The sequence below is a fragment of the Antechinus flavipes genome, chromosome 2 (genome assembly GCF_016432865.1).
Source record: "Antechinus flavipes isolate AdamAnt ecotype Samford, QLD, Australia chromosome 2, AdamAnt_v2, whole genome shotgun sequence".
Lineage (NCBI taxonomy): Eukaryota > Metazoa > Chordata > Mammalia > Dasyuromorphia > Dasyuridae > Antechinus > Antechinus flavipes.
This window is the reverse complement of record NC_067399.1, coordinates 346,920,436-346,943,927: the sequence shown is the minus strand read 5'-3', so window position 1 is coordinate 346,943,927 and position 23,492 is coordinate 346,920,436. Positions and strand designations below refer to the sequence as shown.

At 35.8% G+C, this 23,492-nt stretch overlaps 1 protein-coding gene across 6 annotated transcripts in view; it reads right to left on the bottom strand.

Moving 5' to 3' along the window:
• The window catches only part of PACS2 (phosphofurin acidic cluster sorting protein 2), a 424,977-nt gene extending 401,725 nt beyond the window's left edge, over positions 1-23,252 (bottom strand). For 4 of the 6 annotated variants that reach the window (XM_051977991.1, XM_051977987.1, XM_051977988.1 and 1 more), the window contains exon 1: positions 22,435-23,252. In XM_051977991.1, coding sequence (XP_051833951.1) covers positions 22,435-22,553 — 119 coding nt within the window. In that variant the 5' untranslated portion in view covers positions 22,554-23,252. The remainder of the gene's footprint in view (positions 1-22,434) is intronic. The other 2 variants (XM_051977985.1, XM_051977986.1) reach the window with 1 other exon arrangement.
• Between the last annotated feature and the right edge of the window lie 240 nt (positions 23,253-23,492).

Here is a 23,492-nt window from a genome sequence, read left to right as displayed (position 1 = left end):
GTTAGATTGTGTAACTATTGCTGTTATGGATGTATAGAAACTTTATATGTGAAATGGTTATTTGATGCTTTAGCTCTGAAATCCCTTCTTCTGTTGGAATTGCTCTGGCAGACTATTTTCTGATTGTCTGTTTTTAGGAAATATCCAAGATATAGACACCTGTATTGGGAATGGCAGTCTCCAGCTCTAAAACCCCAGTTTCTTAATTGGTATCTCAGCATTCTCAAGGGACATTGCAGTTTTGAGCTCAAGTCTCTAAAGTTCAGGGTTTCCCTGCCTTCATGATCTAACTGTGCGTATTCTGCTCAGAAATCCTTTCTGAATCCTAGTACTAGTATTAGAGGGGACAGGTGGAGCTACTCCAGGCCCCCACTCTTTCCCTCCTTTGAAATCCCTGACAGACTTGGGGTGCCCCTCCTAGCATGGGTCTGTCTTGAGCACTGCTACTCCCTATATAAGCAGAAGCTGAGTTAAGTACACAAATGACGGAAGACTACGTAACACAGTGAACTGTCCATTTCAAACTGGATTCTCTGGCTAAGATGAGGGCCTTTGTACTGCTGATAACTCTGGGGTTGTCAGGAAGAGACTTGCCCTTGCCATGATATCTTGCATTTTCTAGTTTCATTTTGGTTTATTTGCTTCACATTGGGTTGGCCAAAATTATGATCCTGAGACCTCCTAGGTATCCAGGGGAAGGTAATTCAATAATTCAAATATTCAGAAGTGTGTAATGTTGTGCCTCAGTTTCCCTAGATTGTCATTTTTGTTAATTTATCTGCATATTTTTATGTCTGCCAAATGCCAATCTGTTTTGTGATAACTGTTTCTATGATAGTTGGTGGAAGCAATTTTTATGGTATGAACTTATTGCAATTAGTGGTATTATCCTGTTGCCACTATGTCTACCCTGTATAATTACATTAGTAACCAGAATAGTTCAATAGTCCCTATCAAAATATTGCATTACAGAAAATGCTATTAAAATGATGATTCTTCAGAAAAAAGGCTGGAATGTATTAGAGAGGGATGATTTAAGGTGAACTTGATAAACAATGTATAGATAAGTTAACTGATTTTGAAGAGTTCTTCACAGAAATATGATAAAAATCATTTACATATTACAAGGGGGGAACTGTGTGAAATAGATAGATAAGGTGAAGAACTTACAGGAATATGTGAATTCTTTTTCTGTATTTTATTTTTCATTATTTCTGTGTTTCTCCTATGACCTGTATAATATGTACAGGCCCATATTTACTTGAGCCTTGGCCAGCTATAAACATATCTACTTAACCTGAGCTGATGACATTTATCGATATTTAATCTATTAGCTTGACCACTGTTTATCTGAAGCCAGAAGGACTGATTTTCTGTTTCCTAGAAATCAGATGATTTTGGGGAAACAGAAACCTTCCATTCCAATTTCTCTGGATAGGAACAACTAATTAGATGCCTCCCCCTCCCCTTCTCAATGCTCTCACCTGTGATGTAACCTCTTGTATAAAAGCTGAGTATCTTTACTACTTCTTTAGCACTCCTATCACAAGCTTTCTCTTTCTTATCTCGTGATGGGACAGCTCATCCTCTGGAGATTTTAATAAACAACCTTTCTGCTTTCTACTGAATGATTTCTGAGTAGTCATTTTGGGTAAGGGTCTTATACATCCCACACAATAGTAACTTTCTTTGGTTGGGTACTGTTTCCTTTGCATGCCTTTTTTTTTTAAAGGATAAGAGCCGTCTCTGCCCTTCAATACTCATTGGGCATATGCTGGTTCCTTCTTGCCCAGTGTGCTACTCCTCAACTCCCTTCTTCCCCCCACCCCCCATCTCCTCAGCACAGATAAGCCTAGTGTTCCTTATCAACAGAGGTTCCCTTCATACTTCACAACTCAGATTCTTGACTTTCTACACTGTCTGAAAAGTGAAAGTTGCTATCATCCATTATAATTATATCATTAGTTCTCTTATTTTTTATTAAAATATTAATTAGTTAAAATTTTAATCACATAATCTTAATTAAAATTAATTTATATAATTTTAAAAATTAAATTTAATTAATTTAGTTAAAGCTTTTTTATTTTCAAAACATATGCAGGGATAATTTTTCAACGCTAACCCTTGCACATAATTTTGCATTCTAATTTTTCTCCCTCTCCATCTCCACTCCCTCTCCTCGGAAGTAATCCAATATATGTTAAACATAGTAAAAAATATATGTTAAATCTAATATATGCACACATATTTATACATTATCTTGCACAAAAAAAATCAGATCAAAAAGGAAAAAAAGAAAACAAAATGCAAGCAAACAACAACAAAAAGCGCGAAAATGTAATATTATGATCCACACTCAGTTCCCATAGTCCTCTTTCTGGGTACAGAGATGACTCTCTTCATCACAAGATCATTGAAACTGGCCTGAAACATCTCATTGTTGAAAAGAACCATGTTCATCAGAATTGATCGTCATATCATCTTGTTGCTATATACAATGATCTCCTGGTTTTACTCATTTTAGATCCAAGCTGAAGTCAGGAATTTGCAGATCATAAGGGCAGTGACAATATTGCATCCTTAATCAAGATGACTCTGGGAGCAATGAAAGTTTGCAGATGGCCAGTTGGAGCTGTCCCTGAGAATCTAGAATAACAAAATATTTAATATCCCCAAAGAGAAACAGATATTTTCTACAGAAGCATGTATAAAGCCTGGCCCGAAGTCATGAAGTAGGCTGGAAGGATGAAAAGTCAAAAAAAGAAATGTCACCATAAAAAGTTACGAACGTAACGAAGATATTCAAGACACAAATACAAAAGAAGAGAATTCAAAACATTTACAAAGACCCAAAGCAAAACAGCATGGGCACAAGTTCAACTAGTTCCTGATTTTAAAAAAATCAAAAAAACAACAATAAAAAAAAAAACATAAAATAAAATGAGAGCACTAGAGCTACAAAAGAAATAACTAGAAAGAAAATTCTCTTGTTGGCACAAGAGAAACAAAAGCAAAACAAGCAATAAATTCCCTGAAAATTTAAAGACACTAAAAAGAAGCCAATGACTCAGAGAGACAGACATTCTTAAAGTCAAAAGACTGAAAAAATAAAATGAAATGTTAGTTATTTCATAGCAAAAACCATTGACCCAGAAAATAGATTTAGGAGAGAGAATTTCAAAATCACTGGAGTGCCAAAATACCACAATCAGAAGAATCTAGACATCTTTTTCAAGAATGAAAACCTGCCACCATCTTTTAGAACTAATAGAAATAGAAAAGAGTCTACTTGTCACTTCCTAAAAGAACTCCATGAAAACTACTTGTACATTAGAGCCAAAATTCAGAATTTCCAGGCAAAGCCAAAATAAGCAACTATATAACCAAATAAATAAATGAATGAATGAAAATGGTGCAAGCAGCCAGAAAGAACATACTTGGATAATAAAGAACCAGTCAGAATCACACATAATTTAACATGCTACTAGTATAAAGGAGTACAGAACTTAAAACACAATAGTTCTTAAAGCAAAAGATGGCTTGTAATAATAAAAAAAAATAACTTATTCTGCAAAACTGAGCATAATCTTTCAAAGGAAGAAATGGGGAAAAGCAGAGAGAAGTGGATGATCTTTAATGAAATAAAGGATAACAAAAGTACTCCCAATCATTCCTGATGGAAAAAAACCAAAAATTTCATAAAAATAAAGTCAGGAGAAACATATAAAGGTAAAGATGACCATCAAGGACTAAAGAGGATAAAATATTTTTCTACTATGGGGAGAAGAAACATTTCTCTTCTTCGAACCTTATTATCATCAGAAGTCACAGAGGAAATCTTATTAGGCAGAAGGCTTGAGTGTGTTGTTATGTTTTAATGATCTCTTAAAAGAATAGAAAGGGAGAGGGAGTCGAAGAAAAGAGAAGAAAGATGGGAAAAATTATCTTACACAATCATATTGAACAAACAGGACTATACAAACAATAATGAAGAAAGGATAGGGGAACCTAGTGACAAGTGAACTTCAATCATCTTAACTGGTCAAAAGGAGAAAAAATGCACACAAGTGACCAAAGAAATACATTTTGACAAGGAAATAGAGGAAAAGATGAGAAGGGAAAATGAGGAATAAGAGAAAGGGTAAATTAAGTCCCAAGCAAAATAAAACTCTAAGTTTATAAAATATTCATGAGAATTCTCTTTAGTAGAAAAAAATTCATAAAGGGGAATATCCATCAGTTGAGGAATGGCTGAATAAGATAAATCACATGATGGAATATTATTTTGCTTCAAGAAATGAAGAAAGTCAGAAAAACCTAGGAAGAACTCTAAGAACAAATACAGAAGGTAAGCAAAACCAAGAGAACTGGTTTTATACAATGACAAAAAAATTGCAAACACAAACAACTTTGAAAGATTTGGATCAACACAATGACCAACCAATTTGGAAAAAATTCCAAAAAATTCATGAAAAACAGGAGATAGACTCAGAGTGAAAATTAAGATATCTTTTCTTTTCTTTCTTTCTTTCTTTCTTTTTTTTTTTTGGACACAGACATTGTAGAAACAGGCAGGGTTTTATTTTTTCATCTCAAATGGAAGCAGGAGATAGAAGAGAGAAAAGGTGGGTAGCTGACCAAAATAAAATTCAATTTAAAAAATGAGCATGTATATTACTCAGCTATGCATATCACTTTTACCAAAACTGAATGTTCATAGAGCATCAAAATCTCACAGATGTAAAAAACTCAAAATGTTCAATTGTTTATCAATCATAACACAATTAAAACTAAATTAAAGGACCTTTGAAGTAAGGATTAAATATGAAACTAAATAACCAAAGCCCACATAATTTTGTATCAAAGGACAAATCAAAGAAACAATAAATTTCTTTATCCAAGAAAATGACAACAATGAGACAAGTGTTTACAATTCAATCAAAGCAGTTCTAAGGAGAAAATTTCTACAAAAGAGAAAAAGAATAAATCAATGAATTGGGCATACAACTAAAAAAAGTTTAAGATCAGCAAGTAAAAAAACAAAATACATAAGTAGAAATTCTGAAAAAATCAAAGAACTTAAATTGAAAACACAAAAAAGGAGCTAGTCTTTTGAAACTGCTAGATGGTTGAGTGTATGAAATATTGGGCCTGGAGTCAGGGACACCTAAATTCAAATGTACTCTCAGATATTTACTGGCTGTGTGACCCTCAGCAAATAATATCTATTTGTCTTAATGCACCAGTGAAGGAAATGGCAAACCACTCCAGTATCTTTGCCAATAAAGAATGAACAATAAGTCTTTTCAAAAGAGTAATAAATTGGATTAACCATTAGATAGTATGATTTAAGGAAGAAAAACACTAAATTGACAAAATCTCAAATAAAAAAAATGTTTACAGTAAGTGAAAAGGAAAATAAATTATTAGTAATATTTTGCTCAAATATATGCAAATGGAAATGAATATTCCTTGTATCAATTCATCCATAAGGCACTGTTCCCAAGCAATTCTTATTCATGTTTCCTTCTCAGACTGTTTATACTCTTAACAGTGTTATAAGTCCTTGAGATGTCCAATGTCAGCCCTTCTTCTCACTATAAAATTAATCTCATTTTTCAAATCATGCATTTCTCCTGAATAATGTTACCTATAACATTCTTTCTATGATCTATGGTCCCAGAGTAAGTTATCACTAGAAACATGCTGTAGTTTACTTGCACTCACTATACATCTGTAAGAAAGCCTTAAAAAAATGTACTACATAAAAAACAAAGGCCATAAAGTATGGTTTAGGGTAAAAAGCACATGAGTCATGAAGTGAAATATTTCCTGAGATTTACCTTCCTATATAAGATACCTTAAATAAACTTGAACAGAGGATTACATAATTACCTATGACCCTAGGCAAGTCACACTTTTGTCATCTGTAAAACAGAAATCTAAGAGAAACAGTTCACAAAACTTAAAGGACTGTAACAATGTGAGTAGTTAACATTTATATTCACAGGCCCCAACACTGAGCAAGTCCTAAATTCTTATTTGCTGATGACCCTTATTTTTATCCTATCCACATTCCTCTTTCCTGGAATGCCCTCCTCTCTGCCTACAGACATCTTACTTTTCCTTCAAGATTTGACTAAAATTCTGTTTTCTTTAGTCCTCCATAATCTCTCCATTTTTCGAACTTGTGCATCACTCTATACTACCAGACATTTGACCATATTATACTATCTTGTTCAGAAGTAGTTTGGTGTCATTAATAGAGAGTTGGCTTCACAGAAAACTGGGAAACAATTTTTACAGCCAGTGTTTCTGATAAAGGCCTCAGTTCTGAAATACATATATAAAGACAGAACTGAATCAAATTTATAAAAATACAAATCATTCCCCAATTAAGAAATGGTCAAAGGATATGAACAGATAATTTTCAGATGAAAAAAATTGAAGTTATCTATAGTCATATGAACAAATGCTCTAAATCATTACTGATTAGAGAAATACAAATTAATACAACTCTGAAGTACCACCTTATTCCTTTCAGATTGGATAATATGACAGTAAAAGATAATGATAAATGTTAAAAGGCATGTGAGAAAACTGGGACAGTAACATATTGTTGCTGGAGTAGTGAACTGATCCAACCATTCTGGCATGCAATTTGGAATTATGCCCAAAAGGCTATCAAACTGTGAATACACTTTGATTGTCACTATACATTTTGAGGGGAGTCTATAGCCCTGAAAATCATAAAAGAGGAAAAAACTACATACACAAAAATGTTTTTGGCAATATTTTTGTGGTGACAAGGAATTGGAAATTGAGTGGACGTCTTTAAGTTCAGGAATTCAGGTACACCCTGAGACAATTGTGGAGACTGTGTAGAATTATACTTTCTTTTGTTTGTTTTTTCTTTCTCATGGTTTTTCCCTTTTGTTCTGATTTTTCTTTCACATGACTAATGTGGAAATGTTTAAAATTTTTACTTTAAAATTTTTCCAAAGGGAGGAAAAAAACTCAAAATCTTATAAAAATAAATGTTCAAAACTATCTAATTGAAAAAAATAAAGTTACTATTGAGGAAAAAGAAAAGAGATTCAAAACTGGGATATCTAAGTTCAGGTCCTACCTTTGACATATGACTGGCTAAGCCATTTCATTTTCACTTTCAGTATCCTAAAATAACTAGCAGCTCAAGTACCAATTAGCATTTGTAGATGGAGTTTCCTCCAGTTCTCTAAACTAATTAAATTACAAGCCCAGCTTCTATTCCCCAGAGTCCCACAACTAGTGAGGCTGGTTTTGAATTTAGATCTTCCTGACTCCCGGTCCAGCACCATGTTCCATCTCTGCTAAAATACAATGAAGACCATAATACTTGTTAAATTATTTGCAGAAGAAGAAGGTAGTCTGATGTGGTAAACAGAGGGCTAATTCTGAAGTCAAAGAAAGTTGGGTTCAGATCCCTTATACACATATTGGTTGTATGACTATGAGTTAAATCATTTAATCTTTTGATTCTCTTAGGGAAAACTCTAAACAGTAAATTACAAAGGATTTGCTAATCTGCATTGTTGGAGGAAGTGGTCCTAAGAGGAGTTCTCTATATCAGTGAAAGGATGGGTCTTCCATTTACCTCCCTTAATAGTGTCATCCTTGGATAACTCATTTAATCTCTGAACCTCAGTTGTAAAATGACTAGGAGCTCTAAATCAACTATAATACAAAGTCAACACACAACTGACTAGTTGACACCCCAAGAAGAACTAAGACACATTCTTCTATAAAAATCAAGGCATCTGATTCACAGAATGTTAGCCATAGAAGGGACCTTGTAAATCATTTAGTCAATGCTTTCATTTTACAGATGAGGAAGTCCTCTAATACCTATGATCCAAATGTCAATAAAATTACTATCCCTTGCTCTCTTACACCCTACTTTTATCTTAGACTAATTTAGCTTTAATTCCCTGAATTCCTTATCTTACTCTAATTATTTTCTGTATTCTTGAACCCCAATTGTTAAATGTCCCTTTATTCTTTTTTTTTCATTAAAGCTTTTTATTTTTCAAAACATATGCATGGACAATTCTTTAACAGTCCTTGCAAAACTTTGTGTTCCAATTTTCCTTTCCTTCCCCCACGCCCTCCCCTAGATGGCAAGTAGTCCAATATATGTTAAGCATGGTAGAAAAACATGTTAAATCCAATATATGCATACTTATTTATACAATTATTGTGCTTCACAAGAAAAATCAAATCAAACCAGTAAAAAAAAATAAAAGAAAAGAAAAGAAAAAGCAGAATAAAATACAAACAAGCAACAATAAAAAAGAGTGAAAATACTATGTTGTGAACCACATTCAGTTCCCACGGTCTTCTCCCTGGGTGTAGATGCTCTCTTCATTACTGAACAAATGGAACTGGTTTGAATCATCTCATCATTGAAGAAAGCCATGTCCATTAGAACTGATCATTGTTACCATGTATAATGACCTCCTGGTTCTGCTCATTTCACTTAGCATCAAGTTCATGTACATCTCTTTAGTGAAATCATCCTGCTGGTCGTTTCTAACAAAACAATAATATTCCTTAACATAGATATACCATTCTCCAATTGATGGGCATCCATTTAGCTTCCAGTTTCTTGCCACTACAAAAAGGGCTACCACAAACATTTTTGCACATCTGGGTCCGTTTCCCTACTTTAAGATCTCTTTGGGATATAAACCCAGTAGAAACACTACTGGCTCAAAGGATATGCAAAGTTTGATAACTTTTTGAGCATAGTTCCAAATTACTCTCCAGAATGGTTGGATCCATTCACAGGTCCACCAACAATGTATCAGTATCCTATTTATCCCACATCCCCTCCAACATTCATCATTATCTTTTCCTGTCATTTTGGCCAATCTGACAGGTGTTTAGTGGTATCTCAAAGTAGTATTAATTTGCATTTCTCTGATCAAAAGTGATTTGGAGCACCTTTTCATATGACTACAAATAGTTTCAATTTCTTCATCTAAAAATTATCTATTCATATCCTTTGACTATTTATCAATTGGAAAATGGTTTGGATTCTTATGAATTTGACTCAATTCTCTATATATTTTAGAAATGAGGCTTTTATCAGATCCTTTGAAGGTAAAAATGTTTTCCCAGTTTATTGCTTCCCTTCTAATCTTATTAGTTTTGTTTGTACAAAAACTTTTCAATTTGATATAATCAAAATTTTCTACTTTGTGATCAATAATGATCTCTAGTTCATCTTTGGTCAGAAATTCCTTTCTCTTCCACAGATCTGAGAGGTAAACTATCCTATGTTTCTCTAATTTGTTTTTAGTATCATTCTTTATGTCTACATCATGAACCCATTTTGATCTTATCTTGGTATACGGTGTTAGATGTGGATCAATACCTAGTTTCTGCAATACTAATTGCCAATTTTCCCAGCAGTTTTTGTCAAATAGTTAATTCTAATCCCCAAAGCTGGGATCTTTCAGTTTGTCAAACACTAAATTGGTATAGTCATTGAGTATTTTGTCCTGTGAACCTAACCAATTCCACTGATCAACTAGTCTATTCCTTAGGCAGTACCAAAATGGTTTTGATGACCACTGCTTTATAATATACTTTTAGATCTGGTATAGCTAGGCCACCTTCATTTGTTTTTGTTTTTTGTTTTTCCCATTAATTCCCTTGAAATTCTTAACCTTTTGTTCTTCCAGATGAATTTTGTTGTTATTTTTTTCTTTTTTTTAATTATAGCTTTTTATTTAGAAGATATATGTATGAGTAATTTTTCAGCATTGACCTTTGCAAAACCTTTTGTTCCAATGTTTACTCTCCTTCTCCCTCCCACTCCCCCAGATGACAGGTAGACCCATACATTTAAATATGTTAAAATATATATTAAATGCAATATATGTATACATAGCCATACATTTACTTTGCTAAACAAGAATCGGACTTTGAAATAATGCACAATTAACCTTGAAGGAAATAAAAAATGCAAGTGAACAAAAATAGAGGGATTGGAAATGCTATGTAATGGTTCACATTCAGTTCTCAAAGTTCTTTTGTTGGGTATAGCTGGTTCTAAATGTAATATTCTTCTCTAAAAAATAATGTTCTCTTGGAGCAGGTTTCCTGGGGGGCTTCTGGGAGCAGCCTTAGTTTCAGTTCCAGTGTAATCATCCTAAATGCAGCGGGGAGTTAAAGTCCAAATCCTTTATCGTCTCCTTCAAAGTCTTGTCTCTTTTTCTGGGACCCAGTTAGCTTTCTTAAAGGCCTATCTCTCTCCTTAGTTCTGAGAGCTCCTGCCATTAGTCCTTTGCCTCTGTCAGGTTCTGCCTCTAGCTCCCTCTGAATGACCTTCTAGTGGGCTTGTATGTCTGCCTTGAGAACTCCTCCTTATATATGCTCTCTTAAAGGTGTAAATCTTGTGGAATTATAGTAAGTACTAAGTACATGTAAATTAGAGAATCATTACCTCATCAATTCCACTGACTTGGCACCTTGTAAGAATCCTAACATCTCCCACTTTCTTTTGATTTAGAACATAGGTGGTATGTAATTTAGGTAATAGGTGGTCATGACCTCCCTGACTTCTCAAGTAGATGAGAACCCCCAAAATGAAGGTGATCATGCCTTCCTCGACTGCTCAAAAAAGGGGTGAAAATACCATAAAAGGAGGTGGTCATGATTGGAATGCTTAGGAAGGGAGATGAAAACACCAAAGGAAATGGAAAATCAAATCAGAAGGGGCTCACTCTTAAAACAGGTATACATAAATCCATCAATATGGGAGGTATTACACATAATTACATAAGCACATAGCAATATAACACAGGCTAGTAGTGATGTAACAAATAACATGAACCAACATGAGGATTTATACATGTCCATAAGTCCTAGAAATAGTCCAAAAGGAATCTATTGTGCAGTAGCTCATGTGCCAGGAATCCAATAATTCCTGCAAGTTTTGATGTCCTGCAATAGTTTCATCAACAATTTTTCATCAAGGAATCCAATGATTCCTGCTGGTTTTCAAGTCTTACAACAATTTATCTTGTGTTAGGGAATCCAATGATTCCTGCAGATTTTGTTCTTAGATCTTCTCCTTTGTTTCGAGGTTTTTCTCTTTCTCCCTCTCTCTTCAGGTGCTCATTGCCACCTATCTGTTTCTGTTTCCATCTGTTTCTTCTCCATCTGTAGGAATACAAGCAAACCCTTTCTCCCAAGTAGTTAACCTATCTAATTTCCTTCAATTTACCACTTTCTAAATCTCTCCTCATCATCTAGCAATTACATTGGAGCTTTTTGCACTGGACACTGCCCTGATGGTTTAAAAAGCCTGTATTCTCCCCAATTGTAATCCCTTTCTGCTATCTGATTGCTTTTTGGCTGATATATCATGTAATCCCTTTCTGCCATATAATTGCTTTTTTGCTGATTGATCACATCAGAGTATTGAGCTTCTAAAGGTGTAACCTCAGCTGCTATCATGCCCCATCTGTCTTTTGATTGGTATCTTGGAGCTGGGCCCTGCTTCTCATTTCCTTGGGTGAATCTACATTCTGAGGCCCAGTAGAAGCCCTTGTGGCATTTTGGATATAAGGTTTTGGGTTTTATTCTCTCACCCTGTCCTCTCCCTCTATCTCTATCTCTATATCTACACTGAACTCTCAGATGTCCTATTTTTCCACACTGGAAACATCAACAAGTTTCTCTAGAAGTCCCTTGCCAAGAGGGACCCTGTCTTTCCATGTTCATCATAGTCTGGGTATAATAAGCATTTGTGCCCATTGTGGCACAGCATCTTATGATCTCCTCTAAAGGAGCATCTTTGTTTGGTACCCATATAATTCTTCTGCAAACCTTATTGGCATTTTCCTTAGCCAGTTGTCTTATCATAATTGTTGTAGCTGCATTTTCTCCAATAGTTCTTGTGACAACTGTTTGCAAACGTCCCACAAAATCTGCAAAGGGTTCGTTGGGACCTTGCTCTATTTTTGTAAAGGCTTTACCTTCATCTTTCCCTGGAAGAGTACCCCAAGCTTTTATAGCAGCAATAGCAATTTGTTCATATGCTCCTATGGAGTAATTAATCTGTGCTGAATTCTCTGCATACTGACCTTCACCTGCTAGTTGGTCAAAAGTGATTTGTATGTTAACTCTAGTTTGCTTATTGCATTGGGCTCGAATCCTACATAATTCATGATACTCCAAAAGCCACAACAAGTTTTGTCCAGGTTCTAAACACGTCCTTGTTATGGATTTCCAATCACTGAGGGTTAGGATTTCATAAGCCAAATTATCTAGTAACATTTTAACATAAGACGATGTAGCCCCATAAAGAGTGCAACCGTTTTTCAAATCCTTAATTTTTCCCAGATCAAAAGGAGTGTATATTCTCCTTTTCTGACCTGAAAAGTCAAGCTTTTCAATCACAGGATATGCATTTATTTTTAAATCAGATATATCGTATCCTTCATTTTTTACTTTAACCAATGCCTTTTGTAATCTTGTCATAGGCTGCTTCATAGGAGGTGCTGAATATGTTACTGCCTTTCTTCCTCCTTCTTCTCCCTCCACCCATGAAGGGTTAATTGAGGGAAGTAGGTCAGGGGATAATTTCTCCTACTGTGAAGCTTCACACTCAAAATTGTACTTAACTCCATTCTTATCTGATTCTTCATTCTTTTCACCTAGTTTATTTAGATCCTCCCCCTCCTGCTCTTTCATCTTTTTCCTTATTCCATAACTTATATAATTTCCTAAAGTCAGTTGTATTAAATTTTATGTATAAAGTGTATCTTTGGAAATTGAGTCAAGTCCATTTTCATTGTAGAATTGACATAGTTGCTCTCCTACTAATTTCCATTCCTCTAGATCCAATTCTTTTTCCATAGAGAACCAAGATTTTTACTGTACAGTTTCTAAAAGTTCAGTGCTCTGCTCCAAAATTATAATCAAACCTTGGCTTTTCATAAGTCTGACAATGCTTTCTACAAATTTTCCTTGAATTGGAAAAGAAGGCTGCTTTCTAAATATCTGTCCCATTTTAGCTGAAATAGTATTTTAGCCCTTTAACAAAGTTTCTTTGTTGTACTCACCCTAATTTCTGAATCACAGATGAAGGTTCTTGGTCCCACGTTCGGGCGCCAAAATGTAATATTCTTCTCTAAAATATAATGTTCTCTTGGAGCAGGTTTCCTGGGGGGCTTTTGGGAGCAGCCTTAGTTTCAGTTCCAGTGTAATAATCCCAAATTCAGTGGGAAGCTAAAGTCCAAATTCTTTATCGTCTCCTTAAAAGTCTTGTCTCTTTTTCTGGGACCCAGTTAGCTTTTTTAGAGACCTATCTCTCTCCTTGGTTTTGAGAGCTCCTGCCATTAGTCCTTTGCCTCTGCCAGCTCCTGCCTCTAGCTCCCGCCGAAAGAGTGGGCTTGTGTATCTGGCCCTGAGAGCTCCTCCTTATATATGTTCTCTTAAAGGTGTGAATCTTGTGGAATTATAGTAAGTACTAAGTACATGTAAATTAGAGAATCATTATCTCATCAATTCCACTGACTTGGCAACTTGTAAGAATCCTAAGAGGTTCTATTCATTATTGAACAAATGGAACTGATCTGGTTCATCTCACTGTTGAAAAGAGCCACGTGGATCAGAATTGATCATCATATAATATTGTTATTATATATTGTCATATAATATATAACATTATATAATAATCTCCTGGTCCTGCTCGTTTCACTCAGCATCAGTTCATGGCCTTTCTGAGATCATCCTGATGATCATTTCTTACAGAACAATAATATTCCATAACATTCATATATACCACAATTTATTCAACCATTCTCCAATTGATGGACATCCACTGAGTTTCCAATTTCTGTCCACTACAAAGAGGGCTGCCACAAACATTCTTGCACATACAGATCCCTTTCCCTTCTTTAGTATCTCTTTGGGGTATAAGCCCAGTAGAAGCACTGCTGGATCAAAGGGTATGCACAGTTTGATAACTTTTTGAGCATAGTTCCAAATTGCTCTCCAGAATGGCTGGATGTGTTTACAATTCCACCAACAATGTATCAGTGCCCCTGTTTTCCCACATCCCCTCCAACATTCTGCATTATCTTTCCCTGTCATTCTAGCCATTCTGACAGGTGTGTAGTGGTATCTCAGAGTTGTCTTAATTTGCATTTCTCTAATTATAATGACTTGGAACATCTTTTTTATATGGCTAGAAATAGTTTCAATTTCTTCATCTGAAAATTTTTCATATCCTTTGACCATTTGTCAATTGGAGAATGGCTCAATTTCTTAAAAATTAGAGTCAATTCTCTATATAATTTGGAAATGAGGCCTTTATCAGAACCTTTTACTGTAAAAATGTTTTCCCAGTTTATTGTTTCCCTTCTAATCTTGTCTGCAATAGTTTTGTTTGTACAAAAGCTTTTCAATTTGATATAATCAAAATCTTCTATTTTGTGATCAATAATGATCTATAGTTCTTTTTTGGTCACAAATTCCTTACTCCTCCACAGGTCTGAGAGAAACTATCTTATGTTCTTTTAATTTATTTATAATCGCCTTCTTTATGTCTAGATCATGGACCCATTTTGAGCTTATTTTGGTGTATGGTGTTAAGTGTGGGTCAATGCCTAGTTTCTGCCATACTAATTTCCAATTTTCCCAGTAGTTTTTGTCATTCTTATCCCAAAAGTTGGGTCTTTGGATTTGTCAAATACTAGATTATTAAAGTTATTGACTGTTTTGTCCTGTGAACCTAACCTATTCCACTGATCAACTACTCTATTTCTTAGCCAATACCAAATGTTTTGGTGATCTCTGCTTTATAATATAGTTTTATATATGATACAGCTAGGCCACCTTCATTTGATTTTTTTTTTTCCTCATTAGTTCCCTTGAAAGTCTTGACCTTTTGTTCTTCCAGATGAATTTTGTTATTTTTTTCTAGGTCATTAAAGTAGTTTCTTGGAAATCTGATTGGTATAGCACTAAATAAATAGATTAGTTTAGGTAAGTATTGTCATCTTTATTCTATTTGCTCGCTCTATCCAAGAGCACTTAATATTTTTCCTATTTTTTAGATCTGACTTTATTTATGTGGAAAGTGTTTTGTAGTTTTGTTCATATATTTCATGACTTTCCCTTGGCAGATAGATTCCCAAATATTTTATATTATTGACAGTTATTTTAAATGGAATTTCTCTTTGTAGCTTTTGCTATTGGATTTTGTTAGTGATGTATAAAAATGCTGATGATTTATATGGATTTATTTTGTATCCTGCAACTTTGCTAAAGTTGTGGATTATTTCTAATAGTTTTTCCTTGACGTAGGGTTCTCTAAGTATACCATTATATCACCTGCAAAAAGGGATAATTTGGTTTTATTACCTACCCTAATTCCTTTAATCTCTTTTTCTCTTCTTATTGCCAAAGCCAGAATTTCTAATACAATATTGAATAGTAATGGTGATAGTGGGCAACCTTGTTTCACCCCTGATCTTGCTGGGAATGGTAGCAGTTTATCCCCATTACATATGATGCTTGGTGATGGTTTTAAATAGATGCTACTGATTATTTTAAGGAAAAGTCCATTTATTCCTATATTCTCTAGTGTTTTTAATAGGAATGGGTGTTGGATTTTATCAAATGCTTTTTCTGCATCTATTGAGATGATCATATGGTTTTTGTTAATTTGGTTGTTGATGTAGTCAATTATGCCAGTAGTTTTTCTAATACTGAACCATTCCTGGTATAAATCCTACTTGATTATAGTGTATTATCCTGGGATGACTTTCTGTAATCTCTTTGCGACTATTTTATTTAAGATTTTTGCATCAATATTCATTAAGGAGATTAGTCTGTAATTTTCTTTCTTTGTTTTCATCCTTCCTTGTTTTTCATCATCCCATCAGTATCATGTCTGTGTCATAAAAGGAATTTGGTAGGAGTCCTTCTTGCCCTATTTTTTCAAATAGTTTATATAATATTGGAGTTAATTGTTCTTTAAACATTTGATAGAATTTAGATAGAATTTCATCTGGTCCCAGAGATTTTTTCTTGGGGAACTGATTAATAGCTTGTTCTATTTCTTTTTCTAAAATGGGACTATTTTAAGTAATTTATTTCCTCTTCTGTTAATCTGGGCAATCTATATTTTTGTAAGTATTCCTCCATTTCACTTAGGTTATTTATTGGCATAAAGTTGGGCAAAGTAACTCCTAATTATTGCTCTAATTTTTTTTTCACTGATGTAAAGTTCTCCTTTTCATTTTTGAGACTAACAATAAATGTCCCTCTATTCTAAATTTTTTGCTGTAATTGAGCCATGTTCAACTCTTTGTTATGCCATGGACCATATCAAGTCAGACTCTTCTATCCTCTACTATCTCTCAAAGTCTGTTCAAATTCCTGTTTATTATTTGTATGATACTATCTAGTCAACTAATCCTTCACCATCTTCTTGTCCTTTTGCCTTCGATATTTCCTAACATTAGGTTCTTTTCCAACGAGTCCCATTTTCTCATTGCGTGGACAAAGTATTTAAGCTTCAGCTTCATTATTTCACCTTCCAGTGAATAGCCTGAATTAATTTCTGAATTTAATTCTTGACCTCCTTGCTGTCCAAGGGACTATTCTCCAGCACCACAGCACCACAATTTTAAACCATCAATTCTGTGTTGCTCAGTTTTCATTATATTCCAACTCTCCTAGTCATACACTGCTACTAGAAAAACCATACCTTTGACAGGAAAGTGATGTCTGCTTTTTTAGTATGCTATCCAGATTTGTCATAGCTCGCTTTCTGATCAGTAACCACATCATTGTGGTTAAAAGTGATGTTAAGATCTTTCTTATATAGTTCTTTGTGTACTCATGCCACCTCTTTTAAATCTTATCTGCTTCTGTTAAGTCCCTACCATTTTTTGTCTTTTATCATGCCCATTTTTATATGGAATATCCTCTTGATATCTCTAATGTTGTTGAATAAAGTATGTAGTTTCCCATTCTATTGTTTTCCTTTATTTCTCTGTATTGATCATTTAAGAAAACATTCTTATGCCTCCTGGCTATTCTATTAAATTATGCATTTAGTTGGATATAGCATTCCTTTTCTCCTTTCCCTTTGGTTCCCCTTCTTTCCTCAGCTATCTGTAAAGCCCCATGATGATCATTTTGCTTTCTTGCTCTAATTTTTCTCAGGAATGTTCCTGTACAAATCAAATTTTACTTTCTTTGAAAGACACCACCTTTCTAGCCATTTTCTCCAATATAAGAGCTTTTTAAAAAATCATATATACCATTAAAATGTTGAGTCAGCATATTCCTCATTTCTCAAAAAGCCACTTCTAATTCATCTCTCTGGCAACTTCAAATCTTTTTTCTTTGAAATTCATAAAACTTGTCCAGATCTTAGCTGTTGCCATTTACTAGCTTACAAGAAATCATCCCTTTTCTTCCTAACAAATTCAGTCTCTAGCTCAGAATCCTTTCTACTCCAACTCCTTTTCTCAAATCTGGTGACTTTCAATGGTTCTGTTGTGCTCTCAGGTCACAAACTTCCTTCAACTCTCATGAACTGAGATCATCTCATTTTACTTAACCTTAATCACTTTATTTAATGCTTAAATTTAACCACCTTCACCACGCTCAATTTCACCTCAAAAGATTTTAAACTCAGAAATTATTTTGAGGGTATTCTGGATGAAGTACTTAACTTGGCGTAAAGATGTCCTGAATTCAAATCCTGCCTCAGATATTATAAACTCTGTGACTCTGGGCAAATCATTTAACCTCTTAGTGCTTCAATTCATCTGAAAAATGAGAATAATAGCAGCATCTAACTTCCAGGATTATTGTGATGATAAAATGAGATAATAATAAACGGTTTCACAAATTTTGAAATGCTAAGTAAATGATAGCTATGACTTTTCATTTCTCATTCCTTAAACCTATTCTTTGGCCTCAACATTACTTTCATTTCTTTCAATTCTTCTTTGTCCTTGTTTTGACTTTGCTTTTCTCCCTTCACAATCTCAACCAGTTAACCAGTCCAAGAAGGTACAATGCTCCATTCTTGAATGCTTTTCATCTTATCTTTGTTGTTTAATCCTAGATAGTGAGTCACCTTTTTCACCACTTCCCACATCTTGTTTCACTCCTGTCTATAAAAAAAAAATGCAGGAAGTTACAAAACTCTGCATGTTAGTGCACCACAAATTTGTTATTTAATCTTAATAGGGCCCTCACAGCTTATGGCAATTCTGATGGTTACTAGTATCTTTTTACAACAACTGTCCCACGTGTCTCTCCTCACAGCTCCACTGGAACATTAAAGTAACAACTTTCTATCTTGTGAGCTTCCCTTAATCCAAACTTCAAACTCTCACTAGATCTTCCCCAACCACTCCTTTGCTCCTTAGCCCAAGGTCAGAGAATGACCCTGACCTTGAGCCTATTCCCCAGAATCTGAGAGATGGAAGAAACTTCAAAGACATAGGCCAAATTGCACCTAAAGAAAATCCTTTATAACATAGGTGTTAAACTCTTAATCCCCATATGGCCTGCAAAACTTTCCCTGTTCAGGTAATAGTTAACATTTTTAAGAAATACAGCAAAACAAAAATAAGTTAATTTGTGAAATCTGTTTCTATTTGAATTTGATACTCACTATTCTAATAATATGTCTAATTAAGGGAATCCATAACTTCCCAGGGCTGACCATTCCTTTTTGATATAGTTTGATAGTCATCCTGTTCTTTACATTGTTTTAAAAAAAAAACAAAACAACAGTTTGGACATCTTATTCAAGAGTTTGCCGGTGATCTCTGTACCCTTTGCTCATTCTTCTATTCTCCTTATCTATCAGCCCTTTTCTCACTTTCATCAAATGTTATCAGATGTTTCCCTCATCCTTTAAAAAACAAAAATCCACTTAACAAAGCTATCCCTTCAGCAGGATTAATCCATCAGAAAGCATTATTAAGCATCCTACTATACATACCTGGAAACCATGTTCACTGCTGGAGATACAAAACAGATTCTATGCTCTCAAGGAATTTATATTCTATAAATACAGGAAAAGAGTGCATGCGTGCATTTGTGTGTGTGTGTGTGTGTGTGTGTGTGTGTAAGAGAGTAAATACAAAGCAATTTCAATGGCAAAAATGGGAAATATCAAAGCCATAATTGGTGGTGGCACCTGAGCTGAGCTTTGAAGAAAGTTCTAAGTAAGCATTTCTAAAAGGACATGTGTGAAGTACATCAATAAAGCCAGTGTAGAAGCTGAACTATCTGTGTACATCCACACATATATGTATATATACATAAATATACAGGTATACACATGCATATGCAGGCAGGCACAGACAGACACACACCCCTCTGAAATAATTAGTCTGGAAAGATAGGCCAGAGCCAAGTACTAAAAAATTTTAAATGTCAAATAGTGGTTTACATTCTTCTCTACCATTAATTCACTCTTTAATTCCTGCCTCCTCAAGTATCACCTAACTGCTAAATCTGACAGTTTTTTTATTTGTCATGCTTCTTCACTTTTTTCCCTCTGAGGCAATTGGGGTAAAGTGATTTGCCCAGGGTCACACAGCCAGGAAGTGTTAAGTTTCTGAGACCAGATTTGAACTCAGGTCCTCTTGACTTCAGGTCTGGTGCTTTATCCACTGCACTATCTAGCTGGCCCTCTCCTTCACTTTTCCATACAATTTGACACTGCTGATTACCTTCTCTCAACACTTATTAGTCTCTTCTCCATGGTATGTCTCCTATTCTCCTAAATGATCCTTGTCTTCTCTGCTGTTTCATCATACCTTTTCTGTCAGAGTGGGTATTTTAAAAGGCTTTGTCCTAGACCTCTCTATTCTTTTCTCTCTAAAATCTCTTCTTTGGAGATTTCATCCACTCCAAAAAGTTCAATTATAATTTCTACACAAATGTATGATAATATGAAGCTGAAAATTCAATCCTAAATGTTTTAGCTGACCTATTGAAGACTATAGCTTAAAAAGTCTCCCTCTGCATCCAGGGTCATCTTCAGTCACCTGATCTATATTTGGCCAGTGGATCCAGATGGCTCTGGAGGGAAAAGTGAAACAAGGGACTTTGCACAACCTTCCCTCACATAAATCCAATTCACTTGTATATCATGGCATTATCTCCCTAATGTCATGGTCCTCTTTGAGAATGAAGGACAAACAAAACATGTGAATTCCAGGTTCCCCTCTCCAATTATATGCTATACATATTTCCCTAGATATCAGATGGGCATACAAACTGAATTCATCTTCTTTTCATAAACCTGCCCTTGTGCTCCTAACTTCCTTATTTCTGTTAATAGTATCATCTTCCTAACCATTCAGATTAAAAATTTCATTCATCTTCAATTCTACCTTTTTCCTCATCACCACAGTCAATCAGCTTCTAAAATCCTGTCACTTCTATTCCTAACACATTTTATATCTGTCTCCTTTCCATTCAGACCACTACCATTACAGCTCACAACATTATCATTCATATGTTTCAAAATCTTTAGTGGCTCTTTGTTGCTTACAAAATCAAATTCAAATGCTTAGCCAGGAATTTAAAGCCCCTTAAAATCTATGCCATTCCTACTTTTCTATTGTATTATTCCCCCTTCCAAAATCTATTCCAACTATATTATAATTGCTATTTCCCATTCCATATTTCTCTCCCGTTTATTCCTCTACCCCCCCAAAAAAATGAACAATCCATCTTTCATGATCTGCCTTAACTATGCCTTTCAGAATTCTTCAAGGCTCAGCTCAATACCTTTTACTTGAAGCCTTCCTTGATTCTTCCCAAATGAAAGTAGAATTTTAACATTTAAAGATGGAAGAGAACAAGTCATGTAGTCAAAACTTTTTATTGCACAACTGAAAAAACTGAGGCTCGGAGACATTGAGTAATTACTCTAAATCACAGGGGGAGCAGTTGGGATCCTGGGTATAGTTTCCTTTGCATTATACCTGTCTATGTAAAATTTTCTTAATACAATTTATCTAGATTTGTCTCCTACACTCTATGATCATGTCTCTCTCAATATAATGTTAAGTTTCTTGAGAGCAGATACATGACATTTTATGTACACATATGTATCTACATATATATAAAGTATATCCATTCCATCTCATTCATCCAAAAGATCATACTCTTCCAATGTCATCCTACTCATCTATTTTCAATCTCACCCTATGACTATTGCCCACAAACATGCTCAAGTCTCATACCTACTGCTTATAAACATCCTCAAAAAACCTTCATTAGATCCATGCTGCAAACTATCATATTTCTCCTGATAAAACTCCTTAAGTAGACTTTTCTCTCTTTTTACATTTACAATCTGGTTTCCAACCTCATTGTTCAATTTAAACTACTCTCTCCAAAATTACCATTGCCCTCTTGTAAACTCCAATGGTCTCTTCTCAATAATCTTAATTTCTCTGCAGCCTTTGACACTGTCAATTACTCTCTTCTCATGATTATCTTCTCTCAGTTTGGGGGCACAATTTTTTCCTGGTTTTCCTCCTACCTTTCTAATCACTCCTCAGTCTGTTTTGCTGGATCTTTATCCAAGCCATAACTATAACAGGGCCCTCAGGGCCCTCTTCTCTTCTCCCTCTATACTATTTCACTTGGGGATTTCATCAATTTTCATGAATACATAGCAGGTGATAAATAAATGCTTACTGACTGTCCATGCATATCCCTAATGTTTGGCACATACCAGGGACTTAATATTTAAACAGATTGTGATAGTTGCTGCAGTTTTTTTTTTTTTAAATAAAGCCATACTCTTATGAAGCTTATCCCTAATGTTGAAAGCTGAATTTTGAGAAGCCAAAACTAAGATGCTACTAAGTAACATATCTTTTAGAAAAATAACTCCGGCTCCTAGTTTTAGGATAGCAGAAGGAGCCACGCACATAAATTACCAGATTGCTAAACAATCATTTGCAACAGAGGAGCAACTTCACTGATGCAGGGATGATCTACTGAACAAGATCACTGCCTATAAAGTATAGCCAATCTAGGTCTATGATGGTTAGCCTCAGCGACCCCACCTTCTGGTATATTTTAATAACTGAGCTTAGAGCTACACTTCCAGACATCAATGTGTTGCAGAAGCTTTTCAACGCTCCTCCCACAGGTGGGAAGGAAGAAAAAAAGGAATGAAATTCTTTTTCATCAAATCTATATTCTCTATTTAGAGGAAAACCCTTCATTACTCAGAGCAGAAAAGATTTTTTAGACTTTCCGCCAGGACTTTACAAATTCGGATAGTGCTCACACCCGCGTCACTACTCCCCTATCCCCTCTTGCCTACAGCCGGGAAGTAGTAGATCTGGTCCTAGTTCAAGCTCTTACCTGGGGACGCAGCTGGGACTAGAGCCATCGATCTCCCAGGTGGCGAACAGGTTCATGGGTACAGGCGTGTTTAGGGCGCCGGGCCCTGTGGGGAAGCTGAGCCTGCCCTTCTCCGCCATGGTGCAAGCCGGCCAGATTCTGTGGGCCAAGCCCCGTCCCAGCAGTAGCCTATCCTTGGAGCCCGGGGAATAACAGGGATGGGGGTGGGGGGAGGGACGGACGTCCAGCTGGCGAAGTCTTAGTTCGGTGTGGCCTGGATGGGGGTTTAGAAAAAGTAGGGCAACAATCCCAAGGCTGCGGCCGGGCCCTGAGGGACCCAATCTGGGAGTTGTGATCCGAAGCAAAGGAGAGGGGGACAAGGGAAGAGGAGGGGTTTACATGGCTGTGGCTGGCCGCGGGTTAGCGAAGGGACTGCGAGGGAGGGGAGAAGCACTTGGACCCACACAGCTGATGAGAAAAGGTAGTGGCCGCTCGGCGCGCGCCGGCCCCCTCAGTCACAACGGGGACAGAACAGCAAAAAATACTAACCAGCGGTCTGGACTTCGAGCCCCGCCCCACTAGCTACTCCTGAGCCGTAATTTGGACCTACCGCAAGCGCCTGCGCACTGAGATTTGACGGAGAAAAAAAAAAAAAAAGACTACCAACTAAAGTGTAAGCAACCAACTCCAAGCTCCTCAGTAGCTTGGTAGCCGCCCCGGCGTCGATCGATTGGCCGAGCTGAGTTTGAGCGCTCGGGTCAATGAACCAATCAAGATCCACCGGAAATGAGGTAAAGGGCTCGTTGTCTTCTCACTCTCCCAGTTCCCTTCTAGCCCCATTCTCAGCAATCACCAATAATTCTTCCTTTTCTTTCTGTGCTCCACCCATCACCGTCCTTACCCTACCATGCTCCTGTCCCCGCCTTGGGGAGGCCCTTCCGAGGTACTTGTTTGGTTTGAGGCCTGGCAATGGGTACATTTCGTGGGAAATACTGCACATGATAGAGTTGATAATTTATGATTTACCAAACTACCTAATCTTTTACGTACCTGGAAGGGGGGGGAGGGGGGAAGAGATC